This window comes from Pseudopodoces humilis, chromosome 1 (assembly GCF_049639895.1).
Source record: "Pseudopodoces humilis isolate 2021_Gansu_Grassland_sample_001 chromosome 1, ASM4963989v1, whole genome shotgun sequence".
Classification (NCBI taxonomy): Eukaryota; Metazoa; Chordata; class Aves; order Passeriformes; family Paridae; genus Pseudopodoces; species Pseudopodoces humilis.
In genome coordinates, this window is record NC_142200.1 from 47118590 (window position 1) to 47134866 (window position 16277).

The 16277-nt window shown below is 37.3% G+C and overlaps 1 protein-coding gene across 2 annotated transcripts in view; it reads left to right on the top strand.

The window, feature by feature from the left end:
• Window positions 1-16277, top strand: part of ROCK1 (Rho associated coiled-coil containing protein kinase 1) — an 84140-nt gene that overhangs the window by 66016 nt on the left and 1847 nt on the right. The window contains exons 28-33 of one of the 2 annotated variants that reach the window (XM_088051694.1): window positions 4598-4668; window positions 8407-8495; window positions 9645-9723; window positions 9842-10103; window positions 10884-11091; window positions 15861-15902. In XM_088051694.1, coding sequence (XP_087907820.1) covers window positions 4598-4668; window positions 8407-8495; window positions 9645-9723; window positions 9842-10103; window positions 10884-11091; window positions 15861-15888 — 737 coding nt within the window. In that variant the 3' untranslated portion in view covers window positions 15889-15902. The remainder of the gene's footprint in view (window positions 1-4597; window positions 4669-8406; window positions 8496-9644; window positions 9724-9841; window positions 10104-10883; window positions 11092-15860; window positions 15903-16277) is intronic. The other variant, XM_014255639.2, reaches the window with a different exon arrangement.

Genomic DNA, 16277 nt, shown 5'->3' on the forward strand with positions numbered 1-16277 from the left:
TAAGTGTCTCATATTTGAAGAAGACTCTAGTTCGTAATTTTAGAAATTTCAGAAAATTTCTGAACTCTTAAATTGAGACCTTTAGAGTTTTTTTCTACAACAAAACAGACCATATTTATTATACTCAAAAATGTGGTTTTGAACTCCCTCACTTCCTTTCTCAGCCATTTTCATTTGATGGCTGTTGTGTATTACATGGAAAATATGAATGCTTCTATCTGGCCACAGATACCTTCCCTACTTTTTTCTTAAGGGCAGTAGTGTCAGTATGACCCTATTGTGTCTCAGATCTTGAATGGACTGTAGGAAAAAGCTCCTCCTTTGTCTGCCTCATTAAGGAAGGTTATTTTCAGTTTTACCTCTGGAGATGTGTGTAGTCAGGCTTTCAGCTGCATAACCTGTCGCTTCCATTTTGAGGCAGAAATTTCAGTCTCTGCAAGATCTTTTCAAGTCAGGTGTTAATTTCTGTTGTTAATTAGACCATCACAATTACTGGAAGTTCTGGCGTTCTAGGGTGAGGTGTCTATTCATTAGTCCTCAACCATTTTTTTTTTGATAGCCTTTAATTTCTCTTCTATTTTTGCCCTTTTTTCTATACATGCTTCTGATTTTTCACTGCGGTTGTCCTGCTGGTTTTATTGTGTCATACAGGTAGGACCTCTAATACAAAGTATTAGGACTTCTCTAGACTTAGATCATGTCTCTACATGCTGCCTTTTTTTTTTTTTTTTTTTTTTTTTTTTTTTTTTTGGGTTGATCAGGATCTGAATAAGAAGCAATTTGGTAATTAAAAGACATTAAGTGACATTAGTGTAGTTGAAGAGCCAAGCTGAGGACAAAAAAGGAGTACAGTAGCATTATAAAGATAAAAAAAAAAAAAAGAAGCCAGACTTCAGAGTAGAAATACCCCATGCCACAGAAAGAGGAAATTATCCAGCACATAGTTATTTTCTTGCAAATCAGGTAATTAGTCTACAAAACAGAAGGTGACATATTACAGCAGCTCATTTGCTGCAGTTTTGTTATATGATGTTGATTGTCTTCAACTGTGTGCCAAGTTCCCATTGCTTCCATAGCCCAAACATGGCCATTTCTTCAGAGCACCTTGAATATCATCTTGTTTACGAGCTGGATGTGATGAATAGTCAATAGAACTCTCTAGCTGGTGCACTAGTTTGTAAGGCAAAGACACTCCTTAAAAAAATATATAAGTAAATAAATGGTTGAATTTTATAATAAGTAATTACAGTATGATTTATTCATCTCCCTGTCAGAATAGAAACATCACCAGGGAAAAAAATAAAGATACAAAATAATATAAGCATATATAAAAGAATTATTCCATGGTCACGATTCTGGCAATGGGCAGTTTCTGGTTTAATTGAGAAAAAAAATTATATTCACAAAATTTTAAGGAAAATAATTCTCTATTTATAAACAGACATAGAGAAATGACATGGTATCATCAAAAATCACTTTACAGCTGTGTTTCACTTGGAGGTATTTTCTGTCTGCTATTGGCCTACATAAATACTCCCTCAAATTCTGGTAGCTCCTAGGACAACTTGCACTCTCCCAAGGTGGGGATTGGTGCCTTTAGACAATCCAGGCTATTCTCAGGCTTTTGCTTAAGTGGGAGATCATTATGTGGATATGAAGCATTTTCCTTGTATTCAATTCTGGGCATGTTTTGCTATTTCCTGCAGGTTTAACTGAAGCACATAATATTTTACAGCAAATGCTGTAAATCATGTTTTGCGCAAAGATAGGATGGAATAATAAATGCAGAGCATTTAAGTCAGCAGTTTTATTTGACTCAGATAGGATTTCTGAAGTACCTGCAAGTAGCCTGAATAAACCTGAATGAACCCTAAAGCAAGATCCAGTCAGAAGTCTTTGGTGAAATCCGTGTGAAATTATAGTAAGACAGTCTGCAGAAGGAAAAATCCAAATTGGAAGAATGGAAAGAACTAGCAAGATCTCCAGGTTTTTGGTTGCTCTGGAAGACCCTTAGGGATTCTTGGACATCGGAAAGAGATGCTCAGCTATTCATGGGAGCACCCACATTACTTAGCTCCAGAACAACAAAAAGTCTCGTAGAGCAATACAGTCAAGGTTGTCTTGTGTGATTTTATTGAAGTCTTTACTGTTACACCTCTTATCATACTGAATCCCTATGAGTCCTGGTGGTCTGGATACTAGCCATGAAGATGTTCAGAATGCAAATCTACATCTGAAAAATATTCAGAGATAACTATAAGATCTGTAGCCTTTATAGAATTCTTTCTTCATATGCTATGATTCAGATCCAGTTAGTCATCAGATATTTTTAAGTCGTATTTTGGACTTTCTGGATTGCAAATACAAGGTATCAGTTCTGGTATTCTTTCCAAAATACAAAAAGGGAAGTTGTCAGGCAATTGTTTTGAGCTTATTTTTAAAGACAGGAATGGAAGATTCTTTTTCATAGTTTAGATAGCCCATATTTTCTTAATTACTTAATCAGAACACTTATAAATATTAGTCTTCTGGATCAAATATTTGTGAAATGGCCAGATGAACATTTGCAGTTGTGCTAAGTCCATCAAGAGATATAAAAATGTACTATAAATATTACTTGAGATGAACCTTTGTGGTGAGGTTGGAATGAAAGAGCTCATCTACCCTTTCAAGAGTACATTTGGTTCCAGGTCAAATTTTAGCTTTGTTGAAAGGGAGTATGTTCGGAAATTGTTACTTTTCACTGCAAGATGTTATTCACAGCTCAGAAATCATCTCTCATTCAAACAGAATTTTCCCCCTAAAATAGACGTGTAGTAGACAGAAAAGAATGTCAATGGATTCTTATGAAATACCTAATTTACTTCCTACTGCTTCTGAGATTGTTTTCAGAACATGCTGAAATAGAAGGGAACCGAGAAAAACTTCTGCTGTCTCTATGAGCATCTTTTAAAATTCATCATCATTAGATCTTTCCAGATTTTCATATGCCACAATTTCAAGAGATGCTTTTTTTTTTTTTTTAAACAAGTCATTCTTCCTATATTCCTTTGGCATGCCAGTTTTCCGTACTTTGTTCTTTATTAGCAGTTGATCACTTTTTTTTGCAATGGGTTTTAGGATGTTTCTATAATTTCTAAAAATCACAGAATTTTCTCTTAATGTAAAAATTAATCAAAGTATTCAAAACAAGGTAAGCATTATCTGTGAGGCCTGTAGACATGGAGAAAATAGGTTTTCTTTTCCAAAGCTACTGAGTGTCAATAATTGGAGAGAGTCTAGGATAGCAGAGGGAGTAGGGATGGGAGGGTGGGGACCCTTACCCCACAGTCCCCAGAGTTCTTAGGCATATGTGAGAAGGCAGGGAGATGCAAATTTCCTTCATTTTTCTGGGAAGTTTTCTTACTGGAATGAGCTCTGCTAACATGCTTTTCTTCCAGTTGATAGCAGTAGTTTAGTGGTCCTCCAGTATTTTGAAGCTATTCTATGTGGAGAAATGATAGGTAGTGATTCCGTATTCTTAAGTGTACTCCATTTCTAAATATTGTCTGCTGTAATGCTAATGTGGGAAGGGCTTTTACATGCCTAATTATAATGCCTAGCTAGGCTGTCAGTCCCATTGTAATTCTACATAGCAGAGCATGTGGACAATAACTTTTATACATTTGAATGCATTTCAGAGCTTGCTGGGATACACCTCACATAGAATTATTCCTGAAGGACAAAAGGAACCAGTAGCTCCTCAGGACATAAATTGGAGAACGTTTCAAAAAATTTTGACTTAATGCTTTTGAAGTTTTCAGTGCTAGTGTTACCTGACTTCATCATTTTAAATTTTAGAAACCACTCTCAGCTGGAAGGGCTTTTTAAATCAACAGTCCACATTAGGCAGAATGCTAATTTTTTTGTGGCCCTTTTTTGTATCATGCTAAATTATTTCTGTAGTTTAATGGTGGGAAAATATATCATGTTACGTTTCTTTTTGTAGAATTTTTCACTGAAAATTTGAATAAAACACCTGTCTCTTATTCTTTATATCCAGTTGATTCTTCCTGCATTCCTTATTTAATTATCTTCTATGCTTATCTTCTGTGAGTAATGGGACACCCATGTAGCTTTGCTTGCTCTTGTGCTCTCTCTCCTTTTTTTGTTTCCTGTGGAAAATGTGGATCTGATTTGTCTTCCTTCCTGCATCTTCCTGCTGAATATTTTCATACAGCCCCTCTGAATGTTAAATTATGTTTACATTGAAAATCTCTTAATTTAAACTGTAATACATTTTCAAAGCAAAGACTTTCCTGCCTGGCTCTTTGCAAACTATTTACATACAGTGTTAGATGTTGGCATCAGGGAAAACAGCTTTACTTTTATTGTGCAGTGACTGTGTAATCAGATGTTGGCTTGTGATGAAGCATGTATTAAATGCTTATATCTTCATTTTATTTAGCTGTGCTTTTTACTCTGCTTTGCTGAATAGGTAATTGCCCATTACTGCATGTAGTAAATCTTCCTTTCTAGTAGTGGTTTGCTTTTGTGCTCTTCTGCCTTACTATCATAAATACACAAAATTATTAAATATGCATTTTTTTTAAACCAGAATCAAGACTTGAAGGTTGGCTTTCAGTACCAAACAAAGGAAATATAAGGCGGCATGGCTGGAAGAAACAGGTACAAATGCCTTATTTTTTTTCTTCCTCAATTTCCTTGAAAAGGTTTTTAGGCATGTGGTGAAATGATTTTGTATCTCATATTTAAGAAACAAACAAAATAACTAAGAGTAATTTAGTGTATGTACTTTACTGAAGAAAAAAACCACAAGAAAATTCAAGTTCAGTATGAAATCTTTAGTAACGACACTGTGCAAATTTACAACAGAGCAGGGAAGTGCTTTACAATGAGTATCTTGGAACCATTAAAATGACATTCCTTCTTTGAGTAAGCATCTTTATAATTCTGTTACTGAAAAAGAACCTCTTTGTGCAACTTGGCAGCACAGATTAGGGAATACCGCTCTTAAATGTTCTGAAGGTCATGGAAGAGTACATCACACTGTAACTTGCCACGCATGATTTCCAAGGATGTTTCTATCTCCCTTACCTTTAAAATGTTTGGTTTCTCTTGAAAAGAACTGATTTACTCTCAGAAGCTGGATATCTGTGCTGGAATTCCCACTCTGAACAAAGCAGACTTGTTTTGCCTCTGCAAAAGTTATGATCTGGTTCTTTGAAACATCTGATGTTCAAATTGAGATACTTAGAACCAGTTTCTGATTATCTTTACAAGTTTTTCAGTTCTCCCCTTTGAACATCTTTTAGTACAACTAAATATAAAAGTGAACATGGTCTCTAGAATTTTTTAAATTTTAAAAACTAATTGTATGAAACAGTTTCTTTTCCTTCATCTTCCTTATATTCAAAGACTGCTACTGGGAATGACTGAGTTATTCATAACACTTTTGAAGTAACTTTCTGATTCCTGTTGAAAGGTATTTCTCAAATGCTCCTATTTACATTCATATTCTACAACAGCTGGAAGTGATTCCTATAAAATTTAAAGGAGAAGGGATTCATTCCTGTCAAAGAAGCACTTGAGTGTTTGTATTGGCCTTTAGCTGCTGTACTCCTTTGAAATACTGCTATTTTCAGTGGGCTTCCGTGGCCTTCTTTATACACTCCAAGTGTTTAAGTTCCAGACCTGCCATTTTTTACATCAATATCAGACCTTGTCTGTAAGTTAAAACCACCACCTCTTCTGGTTTGCTGGGAGTGAGTGATAAGTTCTGCCCTATTTCAACTAATGGCCAGTCACCTTCCCCTGTCCCTTTGGGTAATGGAGGAACAAAAGCAGAACTTAAGGGTTCAGGTAACCATTAACTGAAAGCACAAAGCAAGACTAAGCCAAGCACAATAAAACCAGCAATATTAATAGCAAAAGTATACAGAAAAGAAGGTGCTTTATCCACGAAAAACGTGTTCACCACCAGGAACAAAACTAAATGGTGGATGCTTCCTATAGATGTGTTTGGTTGCTAAGGCTTCTTGAATCCTGTTGTTATAGAATTGGCTGTGCCTGGCACTAATCGGGTAGCTTTGTTCTGTTCTGGATTATATAAAATACTGACATTTTTCTGTCAGAATGATTCTAGCACCCTTTTATGGTTGTTTTGTAAAAAAAGGAGATTATTTTTGCATTCTCTGACAACTGAAATTTTAAACTCCTGATAAATGCAGCTTCTCCAGTGAAAGACTATCAGAATTTCTTCAGGCATGCCCAGTTATAGGCATATTTACTTACCTCAAGATATTTTAGGCAGTTAATACATTCACACTTCCCTAGTTTGAATATGCTCACACTTTGGAGGAATTTGAGCTGCAGATGGACAGCTCAGTCACAAAATAAATTGCACTGAAAAGGTTCCTTAACTAGCTAAGATTTATATCAGTGAAACACAGTAGTAAGGGACTATGTTCACTCACATGTGCATTCTGTTAGCTGAAATGCACTGTAGCTGAAACAAGCTGGCAGGTAGTCAGCCTCCTCAGGTGCTTCTCTTCCAAATTCACATGCAGTTTCAGTTTTGTGAAGGTATATGCAACCTCAAATATAGGCATGCCCAGATTAATTTAAAGGAAAAGCAGAATTACATTAGGACTGTAATTGGATTGGTGTCTGAGGTGTTACAACTTGAGCTGCTGCATTTCTGACTCAAATGTCAGTAGCACTGATGTTTTTGCCCCATGACCTCTGAGTTATTTAGCTTAAGTTAGAAAAGGATGAGTATGGAAAACTTACTTAAGAATAAACACTTCAGTTATACTTAAAGCTAACACTGAAATGGGTTACCCTTATTTTTATCTGGGGCTTCATTTCATCCCAAGTGAAGATGATAAAATACCCTTCAAAAACCACTGTAGAACAGAACTACTGTAAGAAGATTTTATATGTTCGCAACAGGATATTGATGCTGTTGTACACAACTTTTTTTTGTGAGGTTAAGTTGTTCTTTCACCAAGGCTTATATATGTGTGAAAATTGAATTCCTTTACAGTCAGAATTTGCATTCATGATCATTGTCATCTTAAGGGCTTGCTCTTGTCTCTGAAAGGCAAATGTCCACACTTCAATGATGAAAAAGGCATTAATTTTCTATTGGAGTGGATAAAGGAATTGAAGTACAAGTCTTTTTCTTCAGTGGGAAAAATGACGGGAGGCTCACATTATTACAGCTTAGTATTTACTCAAGCTGATCAGGCTTTCTGTTAAGGAATTGTGACAAAACACCCTTTCATGGTTTTTTTTGTATCTAATGCATTTCAGTAATTGAGATTTACAGCTGTAGCTCACACCTTGCACAGCACATTTAAAAAATGCTGTTGTATAAACTTGAGATGACTTTCATACTCAGGTTTTGAGGTCAGCTTCAAGTCCTATGTAAAATGAGGTTGAAACCTCCCCTTGTAGGAGGTGTAGACATTTATTCAAATTATCAGGATCTGCATTGTGCAGAAACCCATCCAGTTACCTGCCACTACTTGGAATTCAAGATTAATTATTGGTGCATTCACTCTTGTGCTTTTCTGTCTTTTCCCCTCCTTCTGGGTTAAATTAAATGTCAATCTGGAGATCAGCGTAGGCAGAGCTGCCAGTTTACCTCTTTTTAATTCTCTTTAGTGTCTCATGTCTTTCAGTTCCTTCTAAAACATTTGAAACTGCAGGGGAGGGAGCAGCCACAGCTGACACTGAGCTTATGCTTGTGAACAGTTCCAGCAAAGATACTGGACTAGCAACTTCCAGTGCAGAGCAGCAGACAATGAATTCCAGTCTTGAACTTACTGGGAAATACTTAGGTTAGGGGTGTTTGATCTTAACTATCTCAGTGTATTCATAGGTACCAGACTTCTGTTTCTGCTGATTAATTTTGGCTTGTTTTTTTACCAGTCCATTAGATTTGAAGTGTAGGAAATAGCAGGAGCCATGGGACTCTGTTTTAGCCTACCAGCAGTTTGGTGTGAAGTACCAATAAGTCCTGCAGGCTTGTAGAAGTAGAGAAGTTTTTTTACAACATTATCAATAAGTGATAACTTTTGCATTCTGTCACTCTCAGTGATACAGTAAATTTCATAGTAACCTGCCAATAGTAACTGAAATTTGTGAGTTTGTGTACAGATGGACTTGCAGAGTCATTACAAGCATTTTAGAGTGATCCAGTGACAACACCGTCGCTGCAACTGTAGCATTCCAGAGCTGTCCATAGTGTAGCTGCCTTCAGGATGATTTAAATATCTCCCGGTGTTAATTTGAAACCTTTCATTTACTCTAGCTTTTTATGTGGATGTGGGAGTATATTAGGATAAATAATTGCCTTTTAAAATAGAATTTCAACTGTTTTACCCTTTCTTTCCACAGTATGTTGTGGTGAGCAGTAAAAAGATACTGTTCTACAATGATGAAAAAGACAAGGACCAGTCTAATCCATCCATGGTACTAGATATAGAGTAAGTAAAGTTATTGTTAGTTTTGGATACAAATTGACAAAAGAGTGTTGTGTGTGAAATAGCAGATAGCAAATCCAGGAGCTTGAAATAAAAATTTCATAAAAAAAATTTAATTTCCCATACTAGTTGGAAAATGTCTATCTGTATTTCAGTGTACCATTAACAGAACTTCAACAGTACTTTTTCTTTGTCCTATGATTGCTAAAAGTTAGAGAAAAAGAGGAAGGATCATTGCTGTTCTAGTCTAAAGCATTTCTAACTTGTCCAGCTGTTTTCTGTTTAAAGTGATAAAATATATTAATCTTGATTCCTTTACATTGGTTATACAAGAGGAAAATCGTGTCAAATGTCACTGAAGGCCCTCTCTGATACATGACTGTGATATTTGAACAGCTGATTGACATTATGGGATATTACGGAATAGTAATTGAAAAAAGGTTTTAGAATTCATGAATAGAGGTACCAGGGAGTAACAAATACAGTGGTCTGGAAGGAATCTCAAACTCAGGAAGTGCTTAAGCTGCCAATTGCTCATAACCAGGAAAAGAGTTATTTTCTCTTTGAACTGTTTCGTACTCTCTTTTCATAAACATCTGCTACAGCTCCTGTTGAAAACAGGATGTTGGGAGAGATGGTCTTACCAACAGTCTTGACCCAGTATAAGATGATATTTGTTCCAGTTTAAATTTTCAGTATTTTCAACAGATGGTGCCCCAGATGTCCTTTCATGATGTTTTGGCATAGATTGTTCATCAAGCCATAACATGATTAAGTAAAAAAAACCTACTGGATAGTATTTTACTTAATATGGTTACTTCCATCTAGATTTTCACTAAGCTTTTCCAGCAATAATGTTAGACTTCCTAGTGTTTTGAGGAAGTATTTGAAAGCCTTTATCTTAAGTAAATTTACCATGATGGATCTTGAATCCATTGTAAGATAACCCTCTTTCCATGCTGTGAAATATTTTGCTTTTATGTGGGTAGACAAAATCTATATGGTTTATGAATTAGTTCCTAAAATCATATTGCAGTGTTGAAGTAGGTTGTGTTGCTTGCCTAATTCTAACAACTTCAAAGCAGTTTGATAATTGTTCTGAGCTGTACATAATCTTCTAGCATTTTCTGATTCATGTTTCTTCTAATCTAGTAAGCTGTTTCATGTCCGGCCTGTAACTCAAGGAGATGTATATAGAGCTGAAACTGAAGAAATTCCTAAAATATTCCAGGTAAAAAGAAGTAATATTCTCCTGTCTATTTAACTCTCTTGAAAAAGTGGTGGCTTCTTTGAAAAGTATATAAAAGTACTTAGTGTTTCAACAATAACACAGCAGTGTTCTTTTTCAGATTCTCTATGCTAATGAGGGGGAATGCAGGAAGGATTTGGAGGTAGAACCAGTACAGCCGGCAGAGAAGACAAATTTTCTAAATCACAAAGGCCATGAATTTATTCCCACGTTATACCACTTTCCAGCCAACTGTGAGGCCTGTGCCAAACCTCTCTGGCATGTCTTTAAACCCCCTGCTGCCCTAGAATGTCGAAGATGCCATGTGAAGTGCCACAGAGACCACTTAGATAAAAAGGAGGAATTAATTGCACCATGCAAAGGTATACCCATGTTTTTTTCTGTTCTGTATTCTCTGCATGGTTAAGCCAAACCTGCTAAACTAGTGGAGGTGAATAAAAGCACTTGAGTTTTAAATTAAACCGAAAACTAAAGTTCCATGATTTTAGATGTGAAAGTTGCTGTTAGAGCGATAGACTGTTACACTGCTTATGAACAGGCAGCTGTTGCAAACTTCTGTAGGGAGGCCTGTGGTGGTATAACTGGAGAGCTGGAGTTCTGCTGAGGACCCTGAGAGGTTTGTGCCCAAGTACTGGGCAGTTCTTTGGTGCCCACACCATTCCCTCTGCACTTATACCTGACCTGTGCTAGGGACAATTAAACACTGCTGTGCAGTGCTGAATCACCAAGCTCTGCTGAGACCTTGCAGAGTGGTTCTTCAGCCACTTCAGAGACTTGAGTAAAAGTTTCTTCTCTGTGCTGCTGTGAAGTGGAGCATTCAGGGTATGTACTCTGGAACTTGGCCAAAAGGCACCCACACAACTTTCCAGCTTATTAAAATTTTAATTAGTGTAAGTTTCTCATTTCTCAAATGTTCATGTCAGACTGAAGAATCTTAATGCAGAATGACAAATTGTGTAAAACATTATATTCATAATCTTCCCTGCTGTTTGTTGTCTTCCAAAAATATATAACCAAATTCAACAGAACAATGTATATAGGTGCTGTTGTTCCTTCCAGTGGCACAGTTGCTGTGTCGTAACTCTTACTTTGATAAGGAGCTCTGTTTTTTACTGAATCATCTTCCTCCTTTTTCCTTGTAGTGAGTTATGATGTAACTTCAGCAAGAGATATGCTCTTGTTGGCATCCTGTCAAGATGAACAGAAGAAGTGGGTGACGCATTTAGTAAAGAAGATCCCTAAGACACCTCCATCTACTTTTGTTCGTGCTTCTCCTAGAACTTTGTCTACAAGATCCTCAGCAAACCAGTCATTCCGAAAAGTTGTTAAAAATACTTCTGGAAAAACTAGGTGAGAAATAAGCTACAAAAACTACAGATCATCTTGGCTAAAAAAAACTCAGTTTATTAGTCCTGTTTCATGTGAAATTGTGAAATAATTCCATAGTTATGAACTGCTGATCTAAATCTTTGCTCAAATTCCAAAGGAAGGAGCAGAATTCTCCTGTTACTATGGTAAATTTATTGGTTCTTACATTTGGAAAGGTACCATGGAGGTTGTACCTGGCCTGCCAATGCTTGGGAGGGAGCTGGTTGCAATTTTTTTCCTGTTTAAAGGCAAGGCTCAGTGGATATGTCACTAATGGCATTTAGCAGCAATGGTGATCCACAGTCATTCCATCCATGGATTGACTCTGAGCTTGTGTGCGCTAGAAGTCTTCTGCAAAAGGGGCTGAAATGAAAAACTTAGATTCTTCATTCGTAATTGTTGTTAGGCCAGTTCTTTTGTTGTGAGGCCAGTTAAGTGTTAATCCCATTCTTCCTCCCTGCTTACCCATTCCCAGTAGTCTTCTGTCCCAGCAGTTGTTTTGTGAACTGTTTGTGACCCTATGCACTAACCAAGACATGATGTAAAATACACTTTTTTAATGCTTAGGTTACTGTAATCTGATTTTAACCTTTATTAGCTTCCTGATACAGTGCGTGTGTTGTTTTCTCCCCAAATAACCGATTTAACTGACAGTGTGGAGTGGAAACTAGTGTCTCAGTAAGGAAAGAGTCTTCCCACATTGGCAGGCTTACCAAACATTACTGGCATGAAATGCAATAAAAGCAGACTTTCAGATAAAAGGAGATATGGGATATATCATGAAACATCTTCCTTGAAGGGAACAGAAGAGAAAAAATATGGAAGAGAAAACGGGTGTTGATTTTCTTGTCCCCAAGATTCCCATCCCAAAACATAAGTGATCATAGAATAGTTTGGTTTGGAAGGGCCATTAAAGATCATTCACTTCCAGCCCACTCTGCCAGGGTGGATCAGGTTGCTCAGAGCCCCATCCAGCCTGGCCTTGAACACTCCCAGGGATTATAGTTTTGAGATAGTAATATATTCAGTGAAGGCCTTCATGATAATCCCATACAGGAAAATTACTTTCGGCCTCAAACACAAAGCTGTCAATATCAAAATTAGTGGTGTTGTGGGCAGTTTGATTTACAGGAGAAGGACATAACTGCTGGTCACAGTTTTCTCTTTAAGAACATGTAACTGAGCCAGAGTCACAAACACTGAACAAAGTCTCAATTTACCAGTTACAGTTCATATGGTAGGAATTCAACAGAATTGTGGTGTAATTTTGCATTTTTCAACACCAATACTTAATCGAGTCAAACTTCTGAAATACAGAAACACTTGTGATTTGTGGGGAGATTTCCTGGGAAGAGGGCAGTTTTTCCTTACCGTCTTCAAAAAAATAAGGGTGAGTGCAGTGGAAAAGCACAGAGTGATAAGCCTGGGTTAAAAAGACTGTAAAATCAGGGATTGCTTACTAAACAGTTGCATCTTCAGCATTGTACCAAATAAAGACAAATTGGTAATTGTTATTTTCAGGGAGACTTCAGCTATGTTTGTTATGTATTTACATGGTATGCACTTGTACAACAAAATCTTGTCAAATTATTTGTCTTGTCTAAAAAAATGTCAGTTTCTCCCAACTTTCAGAAGGTTCTATAAAGCTTCATGGTGTTTCCAAACTTAATTTTTCCTTCAGTCCAAGGAAATTTTCCAAGATTGACTGAAAAATGTTAGACCCCCTCATAGGCTTACCCAGATTCTGTAAGACTTTTAGAAATAAATGACACCTGCAATATTTAAAATATACATAATGAAGATCTGTTATTTAACATCATCTTTATTTACAGCAGGTCTGTTGAAGAACTACTCCTGTTCCGTAGATGAAAAAATATGAAGTGCTGTATGTTTTGTATGATACATTTATTTCACTGATAATCAGGATTTTAAAAACCAGTTACTAAAGGCAGACAAGGATATCTGAACTGGTTAAAGAGATCTGTGAATGACTAGTGAGATTTTTCAGTGAATCTTGGACAACATAAGACTGAAAGAAAAAGCCTATCATGCTGTTACTTAAAAGGAGTAAGTAGAAAAACCTCCAGAACTGATGATGTAAAAATCATTAATACAATTTAAAAAGGATTTTAAAAATGTGACACTGCATAATGTTAGTCAATGTACTCACCAAAAGAAGCATTAAATTAAGGATCTTTTAAAGCAGGAATGCTCTTGGACAGGAAAAAAAACCCCATAAACAAACAGAGCAACTAATTCCTCCTAAACCAACCAACCAACTAGCCAATGGGGTTGGAAATAATTATTTTAATGTACCTTTTACTTGCACGTTTAAGATGTGGTAATTGGATAATCTAAAACAGTACTTGAAAGATGCTGATAGCACTGATACTGATTTAAAAAACCATTCTGTGTTCATGATTGTGTACAGACACTTTCTTCCCCCCTTATGATCCTTGCCTTGTAAGGGTAGTGTGTACTTCTTTATGTCACATTGTTTAGATGTTTAGAGTTGCAGACTTTCTCTTCCAAAAGACCCTTTGAATTGCATTCTTAGCATGCTTTCTGGTTATCCTTGTGGGGTCCTCTGGTAGCTGTAAAAACCAGCTTTCATGCATACTCATACGGGAGAGAAATCCATTTGCTTAAATCAATGAATTGATTCTTTTTCACTCTGTCTTAATAGAAGTGTTGGTTTGGAGTTGCCTTTAGCAAGGACAAGTGTGCAGCTAATCTGTTATAGAGGGAACAGATTTGGATATTTGAAAGTTTAGAGTAACTTTTAAAGGAACGGGTATGTTTGGGAACATCAGTTTCCGAGACTGTTGCTATTATTAATCCAATTGGCATTGTCCTGTTCAGAGTGTTAGAGAATCACAGAAATACACAAGTAGGGAATGGAACTTTTTTAAAAAATGAGAAACACCATTATTAAAGCTCTGTTTTTAAGATCCCTAAGATCCTTTAAGATACAATGTGTCTAATAGCTCACCAGCACCAGAAGGAGGACAGCTGCACATTCCTGAGCTTTATCTTGTGTCAGTTCATGCTTCACAGATTACCAGAGTGAATAGAACTGATCTATTTTTCAGCAGAAAATTAATCCAGGAATGTTTTGCCTAAAGGAAAGCCAAAAAAACCAAAGCATGGCAACAAAAACAGTCCAACCCTAACTCCACAGAAGAAAAGCTTGTGATTTTCTGTTGGGCTCAGAAGTTGCAGTGGTTTGGGGGAGAGCCTCAAGAATGAAAGGAGGAAGGGTGATGGTGATGGTGATGGTCTTGCATGAGTGAATGTCAGGTCAGATCAGCTGTTCCAAGTACTGCAGCCTTGCGTTTTCTCCATCTGTACAACCTCTGCTCACACCTTTCTCCATCACCCAAGGAGATCTTCCAAGTTCTTGGGAAGAAATTAAGCTCTTACGTTTTCTGTCAATTCAGAAGTTAATACCTGCATAGTATCTTATCTCTTTAGCTTCTTTAATTTATCTGACAAGCTGTGACATAGATCAAACAGTTAACATTTATTTTACTCTTCTAGACTGACCCCAAATCCATCAGTGAACTTGATGACATAACTGCTATCTTGCTTCTTGATGATTTCAGATACTGACAGAGTTAGAGCATATAATTTATGACAAGAAACTCTGTTTTAATGCTGCATATTGTAGTCACTGATTGTGGAGAAAGACTCCTATTGAGCATAATCCATTTAGAGAGGCACAGCACTTGAGCAGCAGGAATGCTGGGTACGTGTGTGCTGCTGTCTGTCATTCTGCCTGGAAATGTCTGCAAGAGGCAGGTGGGGGCCCTTGCACCTTCCTGGTGCTGGAGGAGCTCCTTGGGTGTCTGTGACACACTCTGTTCCCATCAGACAGCAGACACTGGGTTGGATGGAGTGTAGTGGTGCCTACATGGCACCTATAGAGCAATGTGAGCAAACAGTGAAAAGATTCAGAGTTCCACTGAGCAGAGAAGCATTAGAAAAAGGGCAGGTTGGAATTCTTCATTCTGGCAGTTATACTGTGGATGTTTTTGTGGCTTTCTCAGCTAAATTTTTTATGAGTTGTATCTGTGAGCTAGACAAGTACTGCTGTGATGGGCTATACCCAGCCTGTGCCCTGATACCATTACATATTCTGTCCTGTCTATTTAAAAAGAGGCGATGAATTTTTCATTAGGAGAATTCACTTCTAATATACCAATGTTAAAATTTAGCTTATTAATTAAATTTACAGTGTAGCCTATGTACTGAACACTTAACTGGTAGCTCAGCACAGTAGCTGAGCTCATTTGACAGCCTGTTGCTACTTAAAGGGGAGGATTTTCCCTCTCTGTTTTCTTTTCCTTGTTTTCTGTCCTTGGATCCTAGATAAGTGCTTGCAATGATCCATTTTCAACCCTTCCATGAAGGTACACAGTTTCTGGCTGTCAAAAAAATGTAGACTAACTGTGCCAAGCTATTGAGTGGATCAGTGCACTGCGAAGTGCAGTGATTGCCAAAGCTGAGGACAGGTAAGTAGGAGGATGCTCTCCTGGGGTCAGGAAGGTGATAAAGCAGAGGAGCAAGCTCTTTTCCTCTCAGGAGGCAGTCAGTTGTTGGATCAGCCTCTGTGAACTCAAGGTGCTGCTTCCTGCAGTCCTCCTCCCTCACCACTTGCCTAGGTGTGGGAATAAGAGACACAGCAATGATTTTTATGCGATATACATGTCTAGCTTTTACTAAGTGTCTGAAAATTGTTCTCTTGTCAGACAGTATAGCAGAACTTGCCCTCGGTGACGGAGTCCTACCATGTAAGCAGGCATTAAGTGTTTTGTTCAATGGATACAGACTTGAACACATGCTTGAAGACATTTCAGTACATTTCATTCAGGGTCTGATCCACCTTTCTTTGCAATTTGTAGGCAGTGCTACCTTGGCTTCATGGAGAGGTGTTTCAGACCCGTTGAAAGGAGCTTCACATATAAAAGTTCATCCTAAGTTCTGTTCCTCATTTTAATAACTTATCACTAATGACAGTGAATCAGAACTTCATGATGAACTTGCTGGCATTTGCAATACTGCTTCAAGATTGGAACCTACACTTCATAGCTTACAGTCTGCTGATTTTTCCACCTTCTATTAGCACAGCTGAGGTCTTTTGTTTTACTGTAGTTGGCACTTGGTCA